Raw genomic sequence first — 21,167 nt, 5'->3', positions numbered from 1 at the left:
AAAGAAAAAATTCATTTTTATGAGGTTTTTAACAGACTTAAATTTGAAATGGAATAAAAAAAAATGTGTCAGAATGTTTGAATTAAGTTTTAATTAAAAGTGGGGGAAAAATCCACTTCATAGTAATTAAGTATCAATCAAACCAGATGGGGACATTTTTGACCCCTGAGGACCACAGGTGTGATTATGTGCTGCCATTTAAAAATTATAAATGGTTCAAAAAAAACTTTTTCACTAAAGTTCAACATAGAGCACTCTGTAGTTAGTCAGATAGTCAAAATTATCTGAACTTTTAAATATTTTATTTTCTTGTTTTGTTTCCACTCGAAAACACAGTGTATTTATGTAAACAAGGTCTGGTGGCCCTAAAATGTAAAATGTTGGGTAAATTTTGTGTTAATGTGTTGGTCTTAAGTAAAACTAAGATGTAACATTGAATTGATTGACAAAGTATACTTTATATTTTAAAAACAGTCAAATGAAGTGGGGACATTTTTGACCCCTGAGGACCACAGGTGTGATTATGTGCTGCCATTAAAAAATGTAAATGGTTCAAAAAAAATTTTTTCACTAAAGTTCAACATACAGCACTCTTTAGTTAGTCAGATAGTCAAAATTATCTAAACAATTAAATATTTCATTGTCTGATTTTATTTTCGCTCAAAAACACAGTGTACTTTATGTAAACAAGGTCTGGTGGCCCTTAAATGTGTAATGTTGGGTAAATTTTGTGTTAATGTGTTGGTCTTAAGTAAAACTAAGGTGTAACACTGAATTGATTGACAATTTATAATTTATACTTTAAAAAACACTCAAATGAAGTGGGGACATTTTTGACCCCTGAGGACAACAGGTGTGATTATGTGCTGCCATTTAAAAATTATAAACACTTCAAAAAAAACTTTCTCACTAAAGTTCAACATACAGCACTCTGTAGTTAGTCAGATAGTCAAAATTATCTAAAAAATTAAATATTACATTGTCTCATTTTATTTTTGCTCAAAAACACAGTGTACTTTATGTAAACAAGGTCTGGTGGCCCTAAAATGTAAAATGTTGGGTAAATTTTGTGTTAATGTGTTGGTCTTAAGTAAAACTAAGGTGTAACACTGAATTGATTGACAATTTATAATTTATATTTTAAAAAACACTCAAATGAAGTGGGGACATTTTGACCCTGAGGACCACAGGTGTGATTATGTGCTGCCATTAAAAATGTTAAATGGTTCAAAAACAAATTTTTCACTAAAGTTCAACATACAGCACTCTGTAGTTAGTCAGATAGTCAAAATTATCTAAACAATTAAATATTTTATTTCTTGTTTATTTCCGCTTAAAAAACAGGGTGTATTTTTGTAGACAAGGTCTGGTGGCCCTAAAATGTGTAATGTTGGGTAAATTTTGTGTTAATGTGTTGGTCTTAAGTAAAACTAAGATGTAACACTGAATTGATTGACAATTTATACTTTATTCTTTAAAAAACACTCAAATGAAGTGGGGACATTTTTGACCCCTGAGGACAACAGCTGTATGGAAATCGGGAGGACATTATGAGGGTTAAAAGCACTAATCAATAAATCCAGAGACAGACAGGCTGGCATTGAACTTCCAGAAACTGTGTCCAGAATGGCTGACAACCTCTTTCTCTTCACATCAAGGGAAAGGAAAAGTGTGGAGGGCTGAAAAGAGTAAGAAAGAAAAGAAACTTCTAAAAGTGAAATGATGAGGATGCAATAGATGTCCGGGTCACACATCACATTCAAAAAACAGCTTAATAAAGCAATTTGATTGGGATTAGAAGTAGCAAAAGAAGGATTAAAGTGGCACAACGATCATCAACAGTCATGCAAATACAACAGTAAACTGCAGACGGTCACTGCAGTTAGTCAGAATCACATCCTTTGCACAACAAGTTTTAAATTCTGATAGTCTCAAAGTGCAGAACAAAGCATTATAAAACACATTTTATATCTTACTTGATATGATATTGATTTTTTTTCATCATCTTGTTGTACTATCTATATCAGCTGACCGTTTTGTTTTGAAAATTGTGCTACTGAAGAATAAATCTGTCATTGGGTAACCTAAACCTGAAAAATCAAGCCTCACAAAAGGCAGCGTTTCCTCACACACAAAATATACTTGGGTGGGTATATCAGTACCCGTGGAATAATGTTGTATATATAACAATATAATAATAATAACATATAATAATAATTTCATCAGCTGTTTGACCAAACGACACTATTGGTTGACTGAGTCAAGAAAAATCCTCTCACTCACTTCTTTTTAAAAGTTTAGTCTGTATTAGCCAGCTAGCCCCGACAAAATCAGCTACTCCTGTTTTGTGTCTCACCGGATTACATCCTGTTGTGTTAGTTCTTTGATATCAGTTCAAACATAGTAAAATGAAAGCTTCTCTCCTTTCCTCTCAAGCAGCCTTCTTCATAAAGCTTCTCGTTGGTTTTCACCAACCTTTAAATTACTGCTATTTTGTAGCTGCAGCGAGCTACTGGCTCTGGAAGCAGGATTAACTGCGCTTGACATGTCACTGAAATCGATAAGGGAACTTTGTTTTAATGGAAGTGTCTGTGTTCCAGTGATAAAAGCTTTAGTTTGCTAAGCTAAGAGGCAAGCAGGTTTTTCTGATTGTTTGCATATTGTGGATAAATCTCTGGCTAGACAGACTAGCTCTACTCTAGCTCTGCTTTCACTCACTTTTTAGATACGAAGTCCTCACAGATAAAATATTACAATACTACAAATATATTTAACATATTCAACCTACAACACCTGTAGCAGTAATAAAAATCTAAAAACAATTATGTGGAACATTTTTCTGAAGAATAATTAGTTTTACTTTTGATTTTATGTACAACTTTATGTACAGTTTGCCAATAACACGCATGTGTTTTCATCATGTTGTTTCCAACTTTTATTAAAATAGTGGTCCTCCATTAATGGATATCAATCTAAAAAGTAAAATGTTAAAAATAATTTGATAAGTTGTGAAGCTCAAGAGAAATCTGAGGAATTTCTGAAGTGTCACTTAAAGTGCAGCCATCTGCTTCTGGATGGGACCTTCAAGACCCTTACTTACAAAATTTCATTTAAACAAATTTCATGAAACACCCTTGAAAACCAGAATAACTCATTTGGTTGGTAAATCGAGAACAGATAATTAAACAGAACATCTGTAATTTCAATCAGTAGGTTTTTGGAAACATGCAGAAGAAGCCAAAGCCAGGAGCCAGAGAAAATCGACTGAAGGTTTGCTAGTTTAAATTCCAGCTCTGGAAACTAAAGAGAAACAGTGTCCTCTCTGGCTCTCTCAGGAGGCTTGCTCAAATCATTTACAAACTGCTTGAGTGGAGCTCCTCAGTGATGAACAAGAGAAAGATGTGACTGCACAGAGAATAACAGCATCACAAGAATGTGCCCAGCCTGAAGGATGGTTTTTAAGTCAATGTTTCACTCAAAATGGATGACAGTGATTCTCAAGAAGAATGACAGAATCATCCTTTTAAAGTCTCAGGAGTGCTGACTCCAGATAGCGAAGTAATTGAGGTCATGTTATTATTGAGTTGAATGGATGGGTCAGTACAGTAAACCACAGATCATGTGACCATTTCCAAACAACAGTGTTTTTAAGCATGATCATAAGTGCTTTAAACTTATCAAATATCCTAATATTAGGAAAGTAATCATTTTAACCCAAGCTAGAATCTTTTCCTCATGCTAGCCAATGTGTTGTTGCAAGGAATCCCACACACAATGATGAAATTCAAACCAAAATAAAATTAAGAGCAAAAGAAATACAAAGAATTAAAAGCATTACCAAATGCACAGCAGATACACAGAACATCATGCAGACCTGGTGCAAGCAGAACAGCTCAAATTCAGCAGATTTGTAAAAGCATCCACAGAATTCACAGAGTTCAGGTCCACACATCTGGTACCACAGTCTGAAAAGCTTCATCACCCCGGGTCCTCAGGTGGATACCGCGGGCAGGCTGCACTTTTTTACCTAAACTAGTAAGATGAAAGTGATGGTGAAGGAGGAGACATGCTACACTGCACTGTGTAAGTGTTATAAACTACATTCGGCTCATGACAGTAAACCTGTAAAGTTTGACATGGTCTAGTTACCTGGTGTCATGATGGAAATGCATGGAACTGGCTCCGGACTGGGAATCAGAACTCCACCAATGGAAAGGGAATAGCAGATGGAACAATCAGGGTCTAGAGATCTGCTTAATTTGGCTGTCAAAGGACAGGAAAGTTATAGATACCGATATGATGAAGAACAGCAGCCCAAGACTCCTCGAGCTTAGGATGCATAACATCACCCGCTGGTTTGGCAGGCCCTGTTTTTGTAGACTCGAGCTGATCACTTAGTTTTTTAAAACCATGTCTGAGGCTTTATTCTACTTTTTGACTCTAATAGGGACCAAAATTAACATAAGTCCTTTTAAAAAAGAATTTAAACTAAGAACTGAGTTCATAAAAATCATCAGAAAAGTGCAAGAATCAAGGAAGCCAAGGGACATTTTCTCAAACTTTTAATAAAACATAAACTTCTTTTTACAGCCGGAGGACTCACATCCTGCTGGTTTTAGAAAGAATGCAGATTTAAAGCATTTACATATATGCTGTTTCTTAAGACCCAGGAGCTAAACCTCGTATATAAAGTCTATGGCCTTTCTCTGGCCAGCAACATTACATCTTAACTTGATGCAAAATCAACAAGTTGTCAACACCATTCAACATTTGGAAAAGATGAACATCTGCAACATTACCCTAAATCAGGAGATGATATTTACATGTGCCAACACGTGTACCAGGATGCATGTGACCGTGTAAACATACCCAGCAATCAGTGACAAAAGAGTCTGATAGAACTACGACTCACTGATGTAGCTGCGTAACTTTGCACTTTAGATAAAAGTTAGTGTGTGTGACTGTCAGAGGTTCTGTTTTGGAGAAACTGGTTATATTGAAGCAACATGTTTATGTTGTCAGTGATCGGAGCCGCTCGTGGTCCGCCTCTCTGGATGGAGGCTGGGAAGTTGGACCGTTGTTATGGCGATAAGAAACCAGTCTTGCCAGGGTGTCCGCGGAAACTGAACGTAACCATAACAACAACGGAACTCTCTTCTAGAATGCTGCTGTGTTTAAACCCCTGACACACACACACACACACACACACACACACACACACACACACACACACACTGCCTGACTGCCAGCTGGAGATGCAGCCCACATCCAGAGTTTTTCTGACACATGGACCGCAAATTAAAACTTTATGATTTTTATTCTCTTTTAAACTTTTCTTTTTTTTTTAAATTACCATCCCAGTTCAAAAGATGAGCTGTCCTCTTTGTGCATATAAACTAGACGACAAGCCTGTGCTTTGACATCAACCTAACTCACTTCCCCAAGAGCCAGAACCACGGGGGGCAGAGTGGGGAGAAGAGTACAGAGCAGACAAGGGCGGGGTGAGATGGGGGAGATCGTTATCCGGTAACTTTGAAAGCCGTTCCTCAGTTCCAGTTATTTCAGGATGGCAAGAAGTGTGTCACAAATTGTGTGCTAACATGTTCCAGTTACAGTCGCACAAACAACACTGAGAATCCTTCCTCTAATTTTACTTTGTGGTGCAGTTGGTGCACCCGTGTTTCCAGCTCCAACTGTGATTTGAGTGGAGGCCAGTGAAGATAGACGTGTGTGTATGGGGGTGTAAGGGATAGACAGAGATGTGGAGATTGTGAATTTTCACATAAAAGCAAATAAAGACAGGAGGGGTTGCAGATGGAAGCAGCAGACTGAGATACGGGGAAAGATACAGAGAGGCAGCATGACGGTGACAGACACCGAGATTAAAGTCTCAAGTCTAAAGAGAATTTGAGAGGAGAGTTTAAAAAAATCCACAGGGTGTTTCTGTGGGCACAACACGCTCAGTCTGGGCTGAATCAACACGCACTGATGGCATTAGAGTACAGAGGATGTTTAATGGGAGCTTCATTAACACATCTATTAGACTGAACAGCAGAAGCACATGAAAAGCTAGGGATGCTTTTTTATTGTACGAAACATAATCGTGATCATTTAGGTCAGTAAGTAACACAAATTCTTAAGTTCACCTTTGAAAAATGTGTGGTGTGTGTCCACCTCTTTTTCATTTGTTTGTTTTTATTTTAATTTAAGATTTATTTCATAAGAGTGATACCTGCCGGCCTGCTGGGCTGGAAGCTTCCATCAAACTCAGGCCGGATGAGAGGCCCTCAGATCAATCTATGAATTCATGTTTATTGATGCTAATTTTTTATAAGTTTGTCTCAGAGACTTGTGGATTTCTGTTTGGGCTGCTGGGTGTATTTTGTCAAGAACAGAAACCACTGGATTGTCTTCTAGTCCTAACACAGTAGTTTTATTGACTAAGCAAGTTTTAATGATAAATAGTAAAGAATTACCACCAGGATTACCACCTCCAACCCTGCAGGCTCTAAATGCAGACTTTTTACCCTTTAAAAGTGGAAAACATTTGCTTTGTTCATATGGACATGAATCAGGACAGAAGAGACCGCCTTCTGTTGGACTACGTTGGAAGATCAACAGAGTCTGCCATCTTGGCTAAGGCTGAACTAAACAGTGTGTGTGTGAGAGTTTGGGCTTTTAAGCAAGAAGTAAAACTGTAAAAGGAAAGAGGTGCGCTTGGAATAAAAGCAAAAATACATATTTGTTCAAATACATAAAATACACAAAGGAAATAAGTAGAAATCAGCATATCCCCAAAGCATCCATGAACACGCACTGCGATGTAAAATATCCTCCTTATTTTGAAGAAAATCATTTCAAAATGACACCAGGACGCAGGAAACGTTAAACACACTGCTGGGCTCTGAGTAATCCCTCTGAGCTCTTTGCTTTTGGCTCCTCTCTTCAGCTGCTGTTCAGTATAAACCAAAATGCATTTTCAAGTTTGTAAGGGCCGCCTTGGTTTTTATTTTGGATATGAAGCACGACTCACATCCCTGAGTGAGTGAAGCGGTGGGAAACACGCAGCAGTACACACGAGCTTACTGCTGCGTGTGATGAACTTCCCCGCCTACGTGTGAAAACGCCGCAACCTCTTTATCGTGACTTAACTTTCTGTTTCTCCAGAGGAGGAAGAAAGTATGTGGTGGAGGCGAGGATCTCCTCCACCCCCCATCCCTGCTCGACTGGGTGTGTTTCAGCACCACGGACAGCAGCCAGCTGCTCTCAAGCCTCATCATACTTTAATCTTTAAGCCTCCTCACATCGCGTGTTTGCCAAGGAAACTTGTGTGAAGGCTGAAAAAAGAAAGCACTGAGTCCACCTCACACAAGAGCAGCGCTCGTTATTGTGTGTTAACACTGGCACTGGTCATGTTTAGGCCTAAGGACAGCACCCACCAGAGTTCACAAAAGGTTGGACCAGCACAATTTTCACCTACACAGTGAAGTGTGTCTTTGCAAATCAAGCCACCTGCCTCTCCCTGCAGCAGCCAATTTAATCCAGCCATGCCCACCTCACCCCTCCCAGGGAAACCTGTCCTCTGATAGCGTTTTACCTAATGAAACACACGTCGGTGTTTTGTTCTTAATGTACATGTGAACAAATGTAACTGATTTAACCAGTTTAGGCATGTTTAACCTGAACATTCATGTTAGATCAAAGCCTGTAAAACCAGCAGATTGATCTCAAGGCTTTCTTCCTTTTTAAGTATTTTGTTGATTTCTGTTCATTTAGATCATCCACAATCAGCTGATCTCAGGCCAGCTGACATCCAATGACACCCTTCTATATATCCTTCTGATAAATCTTATATACTTAAGTTGCTTTAGCCAGCAACCCACCTCCAAAACAACTCATTCTCTTCACGCTGCTCCAGTCTCGTGTCTGTTTTCATTAATGGGCCTTGGAAGAAAAAAAGAATCTGCTCTTGATTATAGTTGTAGTCGTTCTGATTGAAATTAAAAACATAAAAGCAAATTAATGACCTGCTTATATGCAGAATGATAGAACTGAATAAATGAGTCTGTGCATCACCTTTTATGAAAATGTTACCCACTAAAAACGCAGTTAAAATCAACGCAAAACAAGAGCACAAGGCTGGGCCGGGATAAGTCACAGCTGATGTAATGTGGACTTTAGATGCCGGCAATTATTTTTAAGAACCGCAAAGAACTTTATAATCCGATGACCTTTGTTTTATAAGTATTAGTTCTTTGAGTGTTACTTGTTACACACACACACACACACACACACACACACACACACAGTAACAAGCACCTTGCTGAGCGCTGGTTGTGTGCCAGTCGGGGACTGCGGTGATGACTTCACCTTCGGTTTAGCCGACTAGTTCTCAGCTGGAAACAACAGCAGCTCAGCGTCTCCCTCTCAGTCTGATTACTTCACCGTATCTCCGCTCTGACTCCGCTCTGCCTTTCAGTGTTCTCTTTCTCTGCCTCTTTCTAACCCATAAAGTCAGGTAACTAATTACACCAAATGATTACCAACTATCTTTTATGCAGTTGCAAAGTGCTGCTGGGGTTTGCTATGGGATGCCATTAACTAATTAAGCTGAACTGATTGCAATGGAACACATTTATTTATTGTGTGTATTTATATCACTGCGCTGCATAATCTTTTCCCAGTGCAGCATTTTCATGCAGAGAACAGATCAGGAACAAACAACACAAACTGCTTTATTCAGTGTAAACACTGATCTACACAAAGTTTTACTACCTCCCCCCCTCCCCCTCCATGCTCATCTACACCAGATGACGTGAACAGGTGAGGGCAGGTTCACGTGTATAGTGACCAGGTATCAGTGCACTGTAGGTAAACAAGCTAAGCACATTGAAAGCCATGAGACCTACTGATGTTTGGCAAACGTCTCATGTGCACCAGTAACTTGGTATTCTATGGAAAGCCTTTGAGATCATCTATAGGATCTTAAAACTGTCAGCAGTTAGCCCCGGAGAAGCCTGACCTGGTTACGTTTCAGTATCCTGCAAATCACGTGAGACTTCTTACCAGTTTGATGTTTCTGTCCTCTGAGAGTTATGTTATAGAAGCCATATGACCAAAGCTATAAATCTGGGTCACAAACATGTGGATGCTGATAAGTGTGCAACTGTTTAACGGCTTCAAATGCACGTTTTCGCAATGGAAAATTATGAAAAACAGGACAAACACAGTGTCTCAGAACGTGTCACCAAGGGTTCCCTTACAAGAACATAAATGTGATGAACTGAGCAACCCATCCTTCTGTTGCACTGATGTCATTCATCACCTCGTCCACATCAGTGAGGAATAGTTTTGCCGTATCTTTGAGATGTTCACAGCTCTGTCAAAACATCAGCACTGGCACCAAAACACTAACAGACAACAGGCTGGTTTTCAGGTCAAAGGAGCTACAATCAGAAAAATGGCCTCCTAATACAGATTAAGCTTGCATTTATAAAACAGTGTCTGCAGAAATAATCTTATTCTTTGAGATAAACCTCTTGACCAATGCTCTGAGAGCCTTGAACCCTGTGAGACCCAAACAGGAAAAGCAGTAAATAGATGGACTGGGTACGTTGAGCAGCTGAAGAGGGGTGTGTTCTTAATTTCCCTTCAACACAGTAACAATCGTGCTTGAATCGTATCTGAGAAACTTCCTAAAACTTTCCAAAAGTCAGAGCAAGAGACACAGAAAAGGACTGTCCTTACCTTACAATACAAGCCCTTTAAGAAAGGACCATATTACTACGGAGAATCTGTGTCTTTGTTAACTCGTGGCTTTGACGTGGGATTAAAAGATGACTGAAGGAGTGATGGACCTGGATGGACGGATGGATTTGCTGTCAGTTTCCATAGGCAGTGGTGATAATTCATCGTGTCCAACTTGAGTTCTTCTCGCCTGATCGTTCACGAGCGGCAGAATCATGACAGAAGAGAGAGTGAACATATTTCCTCAAAGACAAACTTCAGATGTATAAATCATCGTTGGGCACAAACAGCATTTAAAGTATCGTCTCATAAAAGGACATAAAAGCAGATATAATGTTTTCTTTTATGGAACTGTACTTTATCACATTCACAGAAGCAGATTTTTCAGGCAGTAAATTAATGACTTGCTGAAGTGAATACAGCGAGGATTCATTTATAATGTGAATGTAGGAAAGTTTTTCACATGTTTCAAATCACAAAAACCATTTTTAGTTTATGGAAAATACATCAAATATTTCTGAAGAACATGAAGATTTTATCTGTAGGGATGAGGGAGTTGGTTTTTTCTGAAGGCAGAAATGTGTAAAGTGTATTTAAATAAGAGTTAAAAGGCTCTTTCAGAAGAAACAGACTTGGTGACTCGTCCGTACCGATGCAACATCATCCACTGGTGGAGTAAAATGCACTTTTTTTCAAAAGGTGCCGGCTTCGCCCTGTTATGCCTAAAGCTGCCCTTTGGTCTCAGGGCTTTCAGGACCTGCCACAGCAGTACTGACCACTGCTGTAAGGTTTTAGAGTTGTACAAAGTCCACGTGGGCGGTATCCACACAAGCAGTCAGTAAAGAAAAGAAATGACAGACCTGTCTCATTAATGCCAGAACTCCACTGCCAGAGGACACTTAGTACATCAAGGAGCCACTCAGCGCTTTGACGAAATGGCATTAATTGACCACCCAGAATGAAAATGGGCTCAACGTGCCTATTCCAAAAAATAAAGATCCCCAAAACATAATTGTAATGACTTTTATCCTCCAAGTTCCTCCAATAGCCACAAAAAGAGGTGATTTCCCCCAAAACTTATCAGAAGTACAAAAGACGTCCTCAGGTGATAATAAAAGTATCTCACATCCTTAAGCTTGTTCTCCAATGTTATGACCACCATCAAGCCAATTATTCACAGCGGATATAGCCCAGTGACGCATCATCCTTCAAAGTCTTGTCAGGATAAGTTTTTTACGATGAAGCTATGACATTTGACAAATAGACCAAGTCTGACTCAAAGGCGAGGAAAACAAATGACATAAGAATTCATTAAAGTCGGCTTATAAAGTCTGACACAAGAAGCCCTCTCCAGCCCCCCACCCTCCGCTTCACAGCAGTGACAGATGAGCACAGGCAACGGCAGCAAAATGAAAAGCTGGTCCAGAATAAATAAGTCAGAGTGAAAACAGACGGGACTGAAAAGCACAAAGAGAGACAAACAAGGTGCCGCACTCCTTTACACCTCTGTCACTTTCACAGTGTTACAGTTTTAGCGCCGTGTACGCTGCTGCACGCCTGCTGGAGGTGTGACAAATATGATGTTGTACGACATGTCTGTGTTAAAGTCACCTGCCCACCTGTGTGTCAGTTTTTTCTGATTTCAGTGTGTCTAAACAACAATGAACCATCTGTGTTTTATGTAGGAGGATGTTTGGATATCAGGAAACCTGCTGATGATTTACAGTTGAATTTGCTAGGAATTATAGACTGTACATAAAAGATGGACTTAGCCACCACGCTGTCTCAGATTGATTAGTGAGGTCCTGTTAGCAGGGTATTTCCCCCACACTGTCTTGATGTCTTGAGACTGGACACAGCATGCTCATAGAGTTGATACTTAATAAAAAGATAGCTCCGCCCTAAATCATGCCTTGCTTTATCTTTCTTTTTGGCTCAAATCGGAATCACAATTTGCAAACATAACATAATTTCATATTAAATAAGACTTCAAACTAGCGACTGGGATCGTGAACTCCCTGACAAAGTGTGGGCAGCTCAGGTGAACTGTGGAACTTTTTCCTCGTAGATTTCTACACCGTCAGAATTACCTTTGAAATCAGAGGGAACGCCCCCTGCTGGCCATTAGAAAGAATGTACGTTTAAGTTACTTCTGAATAAGTATCACTTTTAAGACCCAGAATGTAAATCCTTCACATACAGCTTCAGTGCTCTTGCAGTTTTAAACACAGACTGACTGATTTGCAAACTTTTCTGTGGCTAACAGAGAGAGTTCTCATCTTCAGCAGGTGCATTTCATAAGGAGGCTGTCTGCAACGTCTGTTCATTTGTCCATCTGTCTTCCTCTCTGCCTGTCTGTCTGTCTGTGTGCGTTCTGTGTTATCTGAGTGTGAGAACTGAGTGCTGTGCTGTGCAGCCCTGGGGGAGGTGAAGCTGCATTCAGGAACCTCTATGGGTGCCACAAAGCTGCATTCATGCAGCTGAATAGCTGTTTTCTACAACCAGGCACTAGTCAACCCAACTCCATTGGAAGGGCTCTATGAGTTACCACTCTCCCTGCCTTGGTATGCAAAGCATTATGCAGCAAAAACACAAATGGCTGGATTAACAAAGGGCACACAAAGCATACTTACATGGAAACATTGAAGGGATACGTGACTCTGTAGTTTCAAAGGACGGTGTTTTAGGATTTCAGCGTTCTTCCCTCTATCCAGTGGCAAATAAAGAATTTCCTCTTTCTTTTCCTTTTTTCAGCTCTCCGTGAGTCACAGTTACACATCATTTTTTTACATTTTTGCGTCCGTTTCCGTGTTGTCAGCGCACTGAACGGCCGTTATCAGATGTTATTGGTCCCATACTTATTTCCCCCTCTAGCCTCATGCTGGTGACTCCACACTGCTGAAGAGAGAGAGGACGGTAGTGGAGGCTTGGTCCACTTGACTTGACTAAGCTTTCATTAAAATATTCAATGTAGTTTTCTTACACTGTTTAGTTTGCGTTAGCACTTGGTAAATACCATCTTTTTCCCAACCCGATTCACTTGTTACAAAGCTCCATTTTCTTATTTTACCACATCAGGAAATGTCTCATGCATTTTTTCACATGGACACTAGAGGTCTCTGACAATAGGCGTTACAGATCTCTTTCCATTAAAAGGGAGTTCTTCCTCCCCACAGTTGCCATGTTCTGCTCGTAGGGGTCTGATCATTAGGATTGCCTGGGATGGATAACTGATAATGATCAATCAGTGTGAGGCTAACATCCAAATCAGGTGACTTTTCCATAACTTTATAGAAAATGTATCATAATTGTCATTTTAATAACAAAGTTGTTTTCATGATGGACTTTTACAGAACTTTAGAGTCCATTTCCCAGAATGCCTTTTCTTACTATTCTCCTAAAAGATAACTAAGCTGTCAGATTTACTGTGAACATCAGAATCAGAAGACTTTATTTATCCCCAAGGGGCAATTAACAAACAACCGAGCAGCATACGTTGAAGATAAGGACAGCTAACATGTGGGCGGTGACGACTGCACCTGTGCTCCTCCTATGATGTCATTATTGTGTGCATTTTTTTCAGCAGTGTCACCGCCCTGCAGAGTGAAATGTGTGGCACTTTAAGCGAACACCTAATGTTCTGTGTGATGGAGTCTTTGAAGGGTGATATTCACGATTGCTTTCCACACTCCTGCACTGTCAGATTATGGTGCGGTTTTCCTTTTATGGTGTCTACCAGCGGGCGATGTGAAGGCTTGTAAGACGTGGCACAATTCTGATTTTGATGCTAAAAGGCTTCTAGCAGAGTAAATCAAACAGCCACAGCACGCATCCTCAGCTGGAGTCTACTGAAGGTATCAGGAAGCAGGAAAAACACCCACAGCCTCTCATTTAAATTCAGCTAATGTCTCTTTCCAATTAACAGATTGGCAGAGTCATGACTGCCCAAATTGACTTCCTGTCAGCAGAGGCCTCGCTCCCTCACGCTGCAGACATTGTGTGGCGTTTCACCTGATTGGTCACTCGGAAAGATCCAGGCAGCTGTCAGCCGATACCTCTGACCATCGGGGACAGGAAGTCTGGCACCTCATGTGAAATACCTATGCAAATTTTCTTGAACTGTCCAAGTTAAGATCACTGAGTACACAGTGTTTCGCCTGCATGGGTGGTCTCGGGGCCAATTAGTGAGGAAATGTTTAATCGTTTAAGAGAGGGAGAAGTATACAAAAAGCATGAAAATCATCTTCTCAGGGTATTAACCCAGTGTAAGAATCAAGAAACTGAAAGTTAGTATAGCCATCAGAGGAAGAGCTCCTTGAACATGGGGGCCACGCACAAAGACAGCAGCGCTGAGGGGAAGGTGAAAGAACAGCTTTAAAATACAGCAGGATGGTCCAGGAGGCAGTGCAACCTGAGGTACTGGTACCGGAAATGCTCACGCACCAATCAGATGTGAGCAATCCACATGCTGCCAGTGCCATTAGAAAATGAAATAAAGGTTATAATTGGTATTTCTGCAGCCAGGAACAGTAAGTATTATTAAGGAGATTTTATGCTGTATTCATAAATATACATTGATTAGAGGGTCAATAAAATTCTTATAAAATTAAATTAAGATTTTGTTCCCTTGATCAAAGTGACATGTAGGACAGAGTAGGACTGGGAACAGGCAGAGACCATTCTCCATAACCAATCATTTTATTGTATGAGCAGGCCTGAAATATGACAGTAAAGAGTTAATGGCTGAAGTTTTAGTGACAAGACTGCACACAAAAAGAAACTAAAAATCCAGCAACATTTGCAACAAACAAACATTTAAAAAGCCCCAACACAGCAGCAGCACAAGACCAAGAACAATACCTAAAATATCCTTCCAGGACGTTGATTAGTTTGTGATTTTTTCATGAGAACATCAAGATGATGTCACTCAGCATTTCTATTTGATGTCAAATGTACTTGTGGCAACATGATTGAACCATATCTCACAATGTTTAGAGTCGTTCCTGGATCCTTGCTGACTCCAGACGTTCATCACTTCCAAGATGAGGAAAGCCACACCATTGATGCAGTTCTCTCCATAACTTTTTAAATAACCGTAGAATCAAGGATCAGATGATCTCTTTGCTGGAGTTAAGAGGAGGAAAGTCAAGTTTGGGTCAGCAGTGTTTTTCCTTTAGGTGTGGCTGCCTGAAAGACGTGTATATGCAGCAGATAAACGGGAGATAAATGGGGATGGAGTGAGAATAATTAGACTGAATCCTTGGCTAATGGGCCCAAAGCACCAGCTCTCATCGGAAAACATTCACCGTCATCGTGCTGCCACAGCACGCTGCTTAATCAATCACTGCTGCCCTGCTGTCAAGTCTCAGTTACCTGCACTGTCCATTATCACCGCATCCTGTTCCTGTTCTTGCTTCAGTTTCACCTCACCCACCCTCACACACTTTCCACATTCACGCACTATAAACCCACACCAGATGCGACGACACGGCCCCTCTCTCAGCCCGCACCCGTCACACTTACACAGGACTGCTGTAAGGCTCTGATCTGTTCTACCACACCAGAACAGATGACAAGGACCACAGACCAGGCGCGCAGACTGGAGACGGGACCTGACAGAACAGATAAAACAAAACACAATTTCCAGCGTCCACCGCCTCAGGTGCCGCAGACACATCTCAAAGGGAATACTGTAGACGGTGTGCAGATAAAAACCTGTACTCTCTGCACAGTTCCTCATACCCACAGGCGCTTCTTTGGAACAGATTCCAGTGAGATGACCCCTTTCATTTCACAGATTTTCACTTTACAACATGGTTTAGCACCAAGTCACTGATGGCAGCAGCTGAATGTCTCTAATGCTTTTATTCGAAAATAAAGTGCGCAAACATTAACTGCGGTTTCTGAAGGTGATGATTTTGGCACCATCCTCTGCGTTAACAAAAAAAAAAAGCCGTGTACCAGCACATCATCAGACAAACATCACTGATTTACTCACCCACTCCAATTTTCTCGTCCTCTGTCGGCGTCCACATGATGTCCCGCTGCACCCACAGCAAGATCCCCCAAAGAAAGTAGCAATAATCACCCGATGGGTCGCTTCATGGAAATCCGAGTGACGGCGAAAGAGACGAGGAGGACCGCGGAGCAAAAGTTTACTGAAAATGGCTACGGGGGAGAAAAAAAAACCTTAAATCACTCTGAAAATGTGAACGTTGTCTTAAATAAATGACGGTTAGTATCCTGTCAGGTTGGCGGTGACGCATGGCGCAGTGTGTCGGTCCATCTCAGCGGCTGTGCTGCGCTCCTCGGGGACGAACCGCCAGAGAAATCCTCCACAGGGGCGTCACGGAGATTTCAAGCCAAACAGGGGGCTTTTAACCCCACCTGTGAGCATTAGAGTGGCATTTGGTTAGGCAAAAAGGCGGCCGGAGGAGATGAACTATGATTTATGAGGATTTCATGAGAGCGCGAGACTTTCCCATTCAGGAAAATCCCAGGATCACTCGTGTTTCCCGTCAAGTTCTCTCCGGGCTCGGGAATCCTGTCCTCACTCAGTGAGCATCCCTCCTGAGCGAAGCTTCTGATGCGCTTGTTTCTTTGAACCATGCGTCTGAACCTCGCTTCCTTCCGTCGCAGCTGCTGAACTTGTCGTGAGCAGATGAAGAAAAACCTCAGTCCCGTCTGCGTGCGAGCCGTGCGCAGCAGCGGGGAAGCCTCCGTCAGTTTAAGAGGATCAGGGTGGAGGAGCGCGGCTGTGGTGGTGGTCAGGAGGGGGGGCTCGTGTGGTCTGCACAGCCTGCAGCGGCTGACCCCTCATACCACGAGTGGGAATAAAAGACGCAAATATATATAACATATAAACTCACTTAGAATTACTCTGAGCATGTGCGGTATCGCGCACGCGTGCACACCGTGACTCATGAAGCCGTGTCATCACTTTACAGCACCGTGACACAGCCTCAGTCGTGCTGTCACTGACACGCGTGTACAGCCGCTAATGACAGCCGTCTGTAGCTCAGCAGCTCCACGCGCGTTTGTTGCGCGTGCTGCGCCCCCGTGTGGACACTTCAGAGCAGCAGGCGCTGTGACAGCTGGGTCATGATACAAACATGGTGACACGACACAGCTCCACGAAACCTTGAAGCATTTTAGTTTTCCTTTTCTTATGGGCAGATTTTCACAATAAATATTTATATTTTTTATTTCTCTTCATCATAGTCATTGCCCCATCTATGGGGGGAGGGGCGGGGGTGGGTTTTTTTTAATATAGTACACTGCTCATAACAATCTTAGTGTACAGGCTGTGATCAGCTGACCTGCTGCTCTTTGTGGGTGTACACACCTGAATTCAGCCAGATGTGAGCAGATGTTTCATGAGTTGTCCTGGCTGATGTCCATCTACACTGACAGTACACTATTTATGCTGTCTTTATATTAGACACTGTAAAGTTGGTATGAAGGTGGGATTCAGTGAATAAATCTCAGGATCATCAGCTAATATTCATATGAATCTCTGCTATAAGCTAACTGTGACCATGAACCACAGCTACTGTGCACCTGTCACACACTGTTGTCTACTTTAAATCCATCCCAGTGCAGCAAACTAACCTGTTTATCCTGCACTAACCTGCAAAGGATTCTCATGCAGCCTTTAAATAACAGTGAGTCTCCCTCAGTTTGATTTACAGCAGGTTTCACAGTATGAAAAAATACAATGTCACATGTACAGATTTAAAAACATGGGGACCTACATGTGAGCTTTAAATGAGCAGTCCTTCCCTTTAAATCTAAGCTTCTTCCTCTGCTGTCCTGTCGTTCTTATCTTTCTCCATCTCTGAGTGAAGTTAGCTCTCTGTCTTTTCTCTCCTGGTGAAATAAGCAGCTGGACTTTTAGCTGCAACACACTGTGAGACAAACTGCACAAACAGTTTGTGTGTTTGCTGATGTTTGTTGAAATTCTGCATTTCAAATGACCTCTCTACCACAGCATGACTTTTGTCTTCCTCCCCTCACCGCCCCTCCCTGAGCCTGGTTCTGTCGGAGGTTTCTTCCTGTTAAAAGGGAGTTTTTCCTTCCCACTGTTGCCAAAGTGCTGCTCATAGGGGGTCATATGATTGTTGGGCTTTCTCTGTATCTATTATTGTAGGGTCTACCTTACAGTATAAAGTACCTTGAGCTGACTGTTGTTGTTATAATCGACTTCCAAAGAAAATCGAATTGAATTGAATTGAGCACATGATTAGAAAAAAATTGGTCAAATATTATGATTTCAATAAATATCTTTGTCTTGGTGTATCTCACAGATATAATGCAGTTTGAACCTGTCAGTATTAACCGACACCTTCAGGTTTCCAAATTGGGGAATTTTGCATTAAATTTAGGCTAATTTTTGTAAACTTGGCGGCTAAAAGAAGGTTATAATTTAAATGACCAGAGGCCTTTCTGGACCAGAGGACAGAGTGACTGATGACATCCACTAAAGCACTCAGAAGCTGCACTGAGAATCAGGGTTTAAGGTTTTCTTCAGTTTCAAAGTAATTTGTGGTACACACACAGACTCAAACGAAGCAGAACTGTAGGCAGTATTTTCAGCGTACTTATATTTACAGAATATGAACAATAAAAAGTTAAAAACAGAAGTTGCAGCCCAACTAAACTCAGCGCATCCATGGCAACATTATTTCTGGTTTACTGCTACACTTTACACCTGTGGAAGAGAACGGGATGCAAAAAATATTTAAAATGAAGATTTAATTTTCACGTGTGAACTCCAGCGAGACGAACCCTTTCATTTCACATTAGCTAACAAACACTTTAGCCTCTGACTGCAGCAGAAACACAGCTGCTGGTATTATTTTGTCTCATTTGTGTGTCCCAGTGAGCCTGCACCAACAATAACACAGCTTCAGCACAGATACAGATTTCATAATTACACCTGTGATTTTCTGAAATGTCAGGAGAGCTTGTGCACGTGCAAGCTTTGAGCTCTGATTGGACTGGAAACACAAAAGAGGACTGAGGAGTAAATCATGTGCATGTGTGTCTGCAGCGATGAGAGAATTTGGGAATAATGATTTGACAGCAGTACTGAATGCCTCAGAGTCAAAGTGCAATACATCTGAGGAAGTGCTGAGTACACGGAGCCTGATATGTGTTCATTTGCAAAAGTAGAAACATTTCTACCGTAAACTGACAAGAAAAGACACAAACGTGCGCATAAAATGTCATCGGTGTAACATAAATGAGGTGTCTGCTGCTCATTGTGGGCTTAATGTGTCCCCATAAGTGTTCACGACATGACAGCACTTCTAATCTAGAGAAACAGAGGCTCACATTTTGAGTTTTCAGACTCGGAGATGAAATCTCCTGATATCACCCTCCTCCATGGTTTCCACTCAGCCTCTGTGTCTGGCAGGAATAATAATGTTCCCACAGAAGGCACACCGGTTATACGAACTATAAAAACATACTTTGGGAGTAAAACTGATCCGTTAACTGAAAGAAAGCTGCCATGTGAATGTGATTCCTCACTGACTAGTGCTGTAGCAGTTTTCCTGAGTCCTGCGTCTCTTCCATGTTTTTCTGTCTCTGATGACCACGTTCGACTCTTTAGGATTCAACTACTTGTTCCACAGCCCACCAGCAATATATGCACAATGTCACATTCAAGATGGGAATGAAAGGATTTAAAACATTAAGAGAACAAATCAGTATGCTGGAGGCGCCGGCGCAGGCAGGGTCAGCTCGCTGCCGGGAAAAAAGGAGGAAGGCAAAAAGGAAGAACACACAGGAGGAACAAATGAAACCGAGAAGAGGAGAAAACAGGACAGAGAGAGAGGAGATTGACAGCGAGCGACGTTTCCCAAGAATAAGAACTCACTTCGACACCCTGCTGTCCACAGAGACCTGAAAGTAACACAGCCGAGGAGAAACGGTCGTCTGGACTCACAGACAACTTAGTTTGGACGTCGGCTCAGCAGAAACCGCAGCCTGCACACATCTCTCCCTCAGGTCCTCACCAGGTGATTGTTTAGCATCACTCGAACTTGGAAAATCTTTTTTTAAAAGTCTCACTGCATGTACGAACAAAGGAAGATTAATTTAAATGATTAGTCATGTGATCTGAAAGTAAAGAGCTTGGTGGGCGTGTACTCGGTGCACCTGCAGCCAGCAGGCTTTATTTCATGTGCCCGACCACATCTGGATTCCTAACTCGTCCACCCCTGAACACAGAGCAGAAAGCGTGCTCTGATTTGTGCCTGAAATAGTTGCTGTGACTCGATTTATGACCTGCTGCTGTGGTTGGTAGAGAACAGTCAGAAAGTGCCTACAGATGTTTCTGCTGCCCTTTAACTACTGAAGTATCTCAAGTTCTATGAAAGTAAGACTGTAGAGAAAGTTAATAAAGAGTAACTTATTATCTTATTTATACTCTAATGAACTCTGTGAGGTCTACACGATCCTCACCTGTAAGCTGTCAGAAAGGTGATGTTTTCAATAGACACACATCACCAATCCTTCTTTTCCCTCTAAAGGTTGGGGTCATTTCTCCACATCAGTAATGACTTAATTAAATCCTCTGAGGTGCTTTCCTACAAGCATTTTAGACCTCCCACCATCATACAGAGGATTCAGCTTTAATCACAGCACCCCGAAGTTGCCTGGTCAGCTGTGGCGTGCCGCTCTCGCCTCAGCTTCCAGCAATTGTCCTCCTCTTTGACCCAGAGCCATCGGGAGGCTCTTGTCCCAAATCTTTAGGCCTTTGTTTTCCCCTCCCGGCTTCTCACTGCTCCGCTCTTCAGTGAGATCCAAACCAAAAGGACTAGGAATCCTCGACAACCATCTTTAAACCAGGCTTTGTCCTGCTGGTCCAGTACAAGCTGTTGGTATTTGCTGCCGTCTGTCTCTGCTGCTTCCTCACAGTCCTCCAGCTCTGCAGTTAGTTTTTACCAGGACAATCAAACTGAACCGACACACTCAGCAAGAAGTGCCTTTCAGTACTGAAGGCTCGAGCACATGGTCCTGTGAGAACAGAAGCCCCGCCCACCTGCTGTTCAACCCTTCTGTTTGACAGGAGCAGCCAATAAGAAGAAGGCTGGCCTAAATCCATCCAGTTTGATCCAAACTTGTAAAAAAATCCAATCTTTACCATCTGCTGAAAACAACCTCAACACTTTGTGTATATTAAAGTCTTTCCTTCTTTTTTTACCTCATTAACTGCTTTTATATGAATATTAAGCTCAAAGCTCAGAGTTGAAAGGACTTGATCGACTGATTTATAGAAAAACTACAGCTTGTGTTTCTCACTCGTTTTGTAGTTCAGACAAAGTTAGCACTGATCAATCATGAGGAGAAAAAGGTGTTTCAAAATTTCAAACTCAATATTTAACCAAGAGGAAGAAAATCAAGTCAGCATA

At 41.5% G+C, this 21,167-nt stretch overlaps 1 protein-coding gene across 6 annotated transcripts in view; it reads right to left on the bottom strand.

The window, feature by feature from the left end:
* The window catches only part of LOC100707136 (dedicator of cytokinesis protein 3), a 297,568-nt gene extending 280,926 nt beyond the window's left edge, over positions 1-16,642 (bottom strand). For 3 of the 6 annotated variants that reach the window (XM_019356779.2, XM_019356780.2, XM_019356782.2), the window contains exon 1: positions 15,746-16,641. In XM_019356779.2, the coding sequence (XP_019212324.1) occupies positions 15,746-15,782 (37 nt within the window). In that variant the 5' untranslated portion in view covers positions 15,783-16,641. Of the gene's footprint in view, positions 1-15,745 lie in introns of all 6 variants that reach the window. The other 3 variants (XM_019356783.2, XM_019356784.2, XM_019356781.2) reach the window with 2 other exon arrangements.
* Positions 16,643-21,167: the final 4,525 nt, after the last annotated feature.

The sequence above is a fragment of the Oreochromis niloticus genome, linkage group LG5 (assembly GCF_001858045.2).
Source record: "Oreochromis niloticus isolate F11D_XX linkage group LG5, O_niloticus_UMD_NMBU, whole genome shotgun sequence".
Classification (NCBI taxonomy): Eukaryota; Metazoa; Chordata; class Actinopteri; order Cichliformes; family Cichlidae; genus Oreochromis; species Oreochromis niloticus.
Note: the sequence above shows the minus strand (reverse complement) of the source record. Positions and strands in the feature narration are given on the sequence as shown.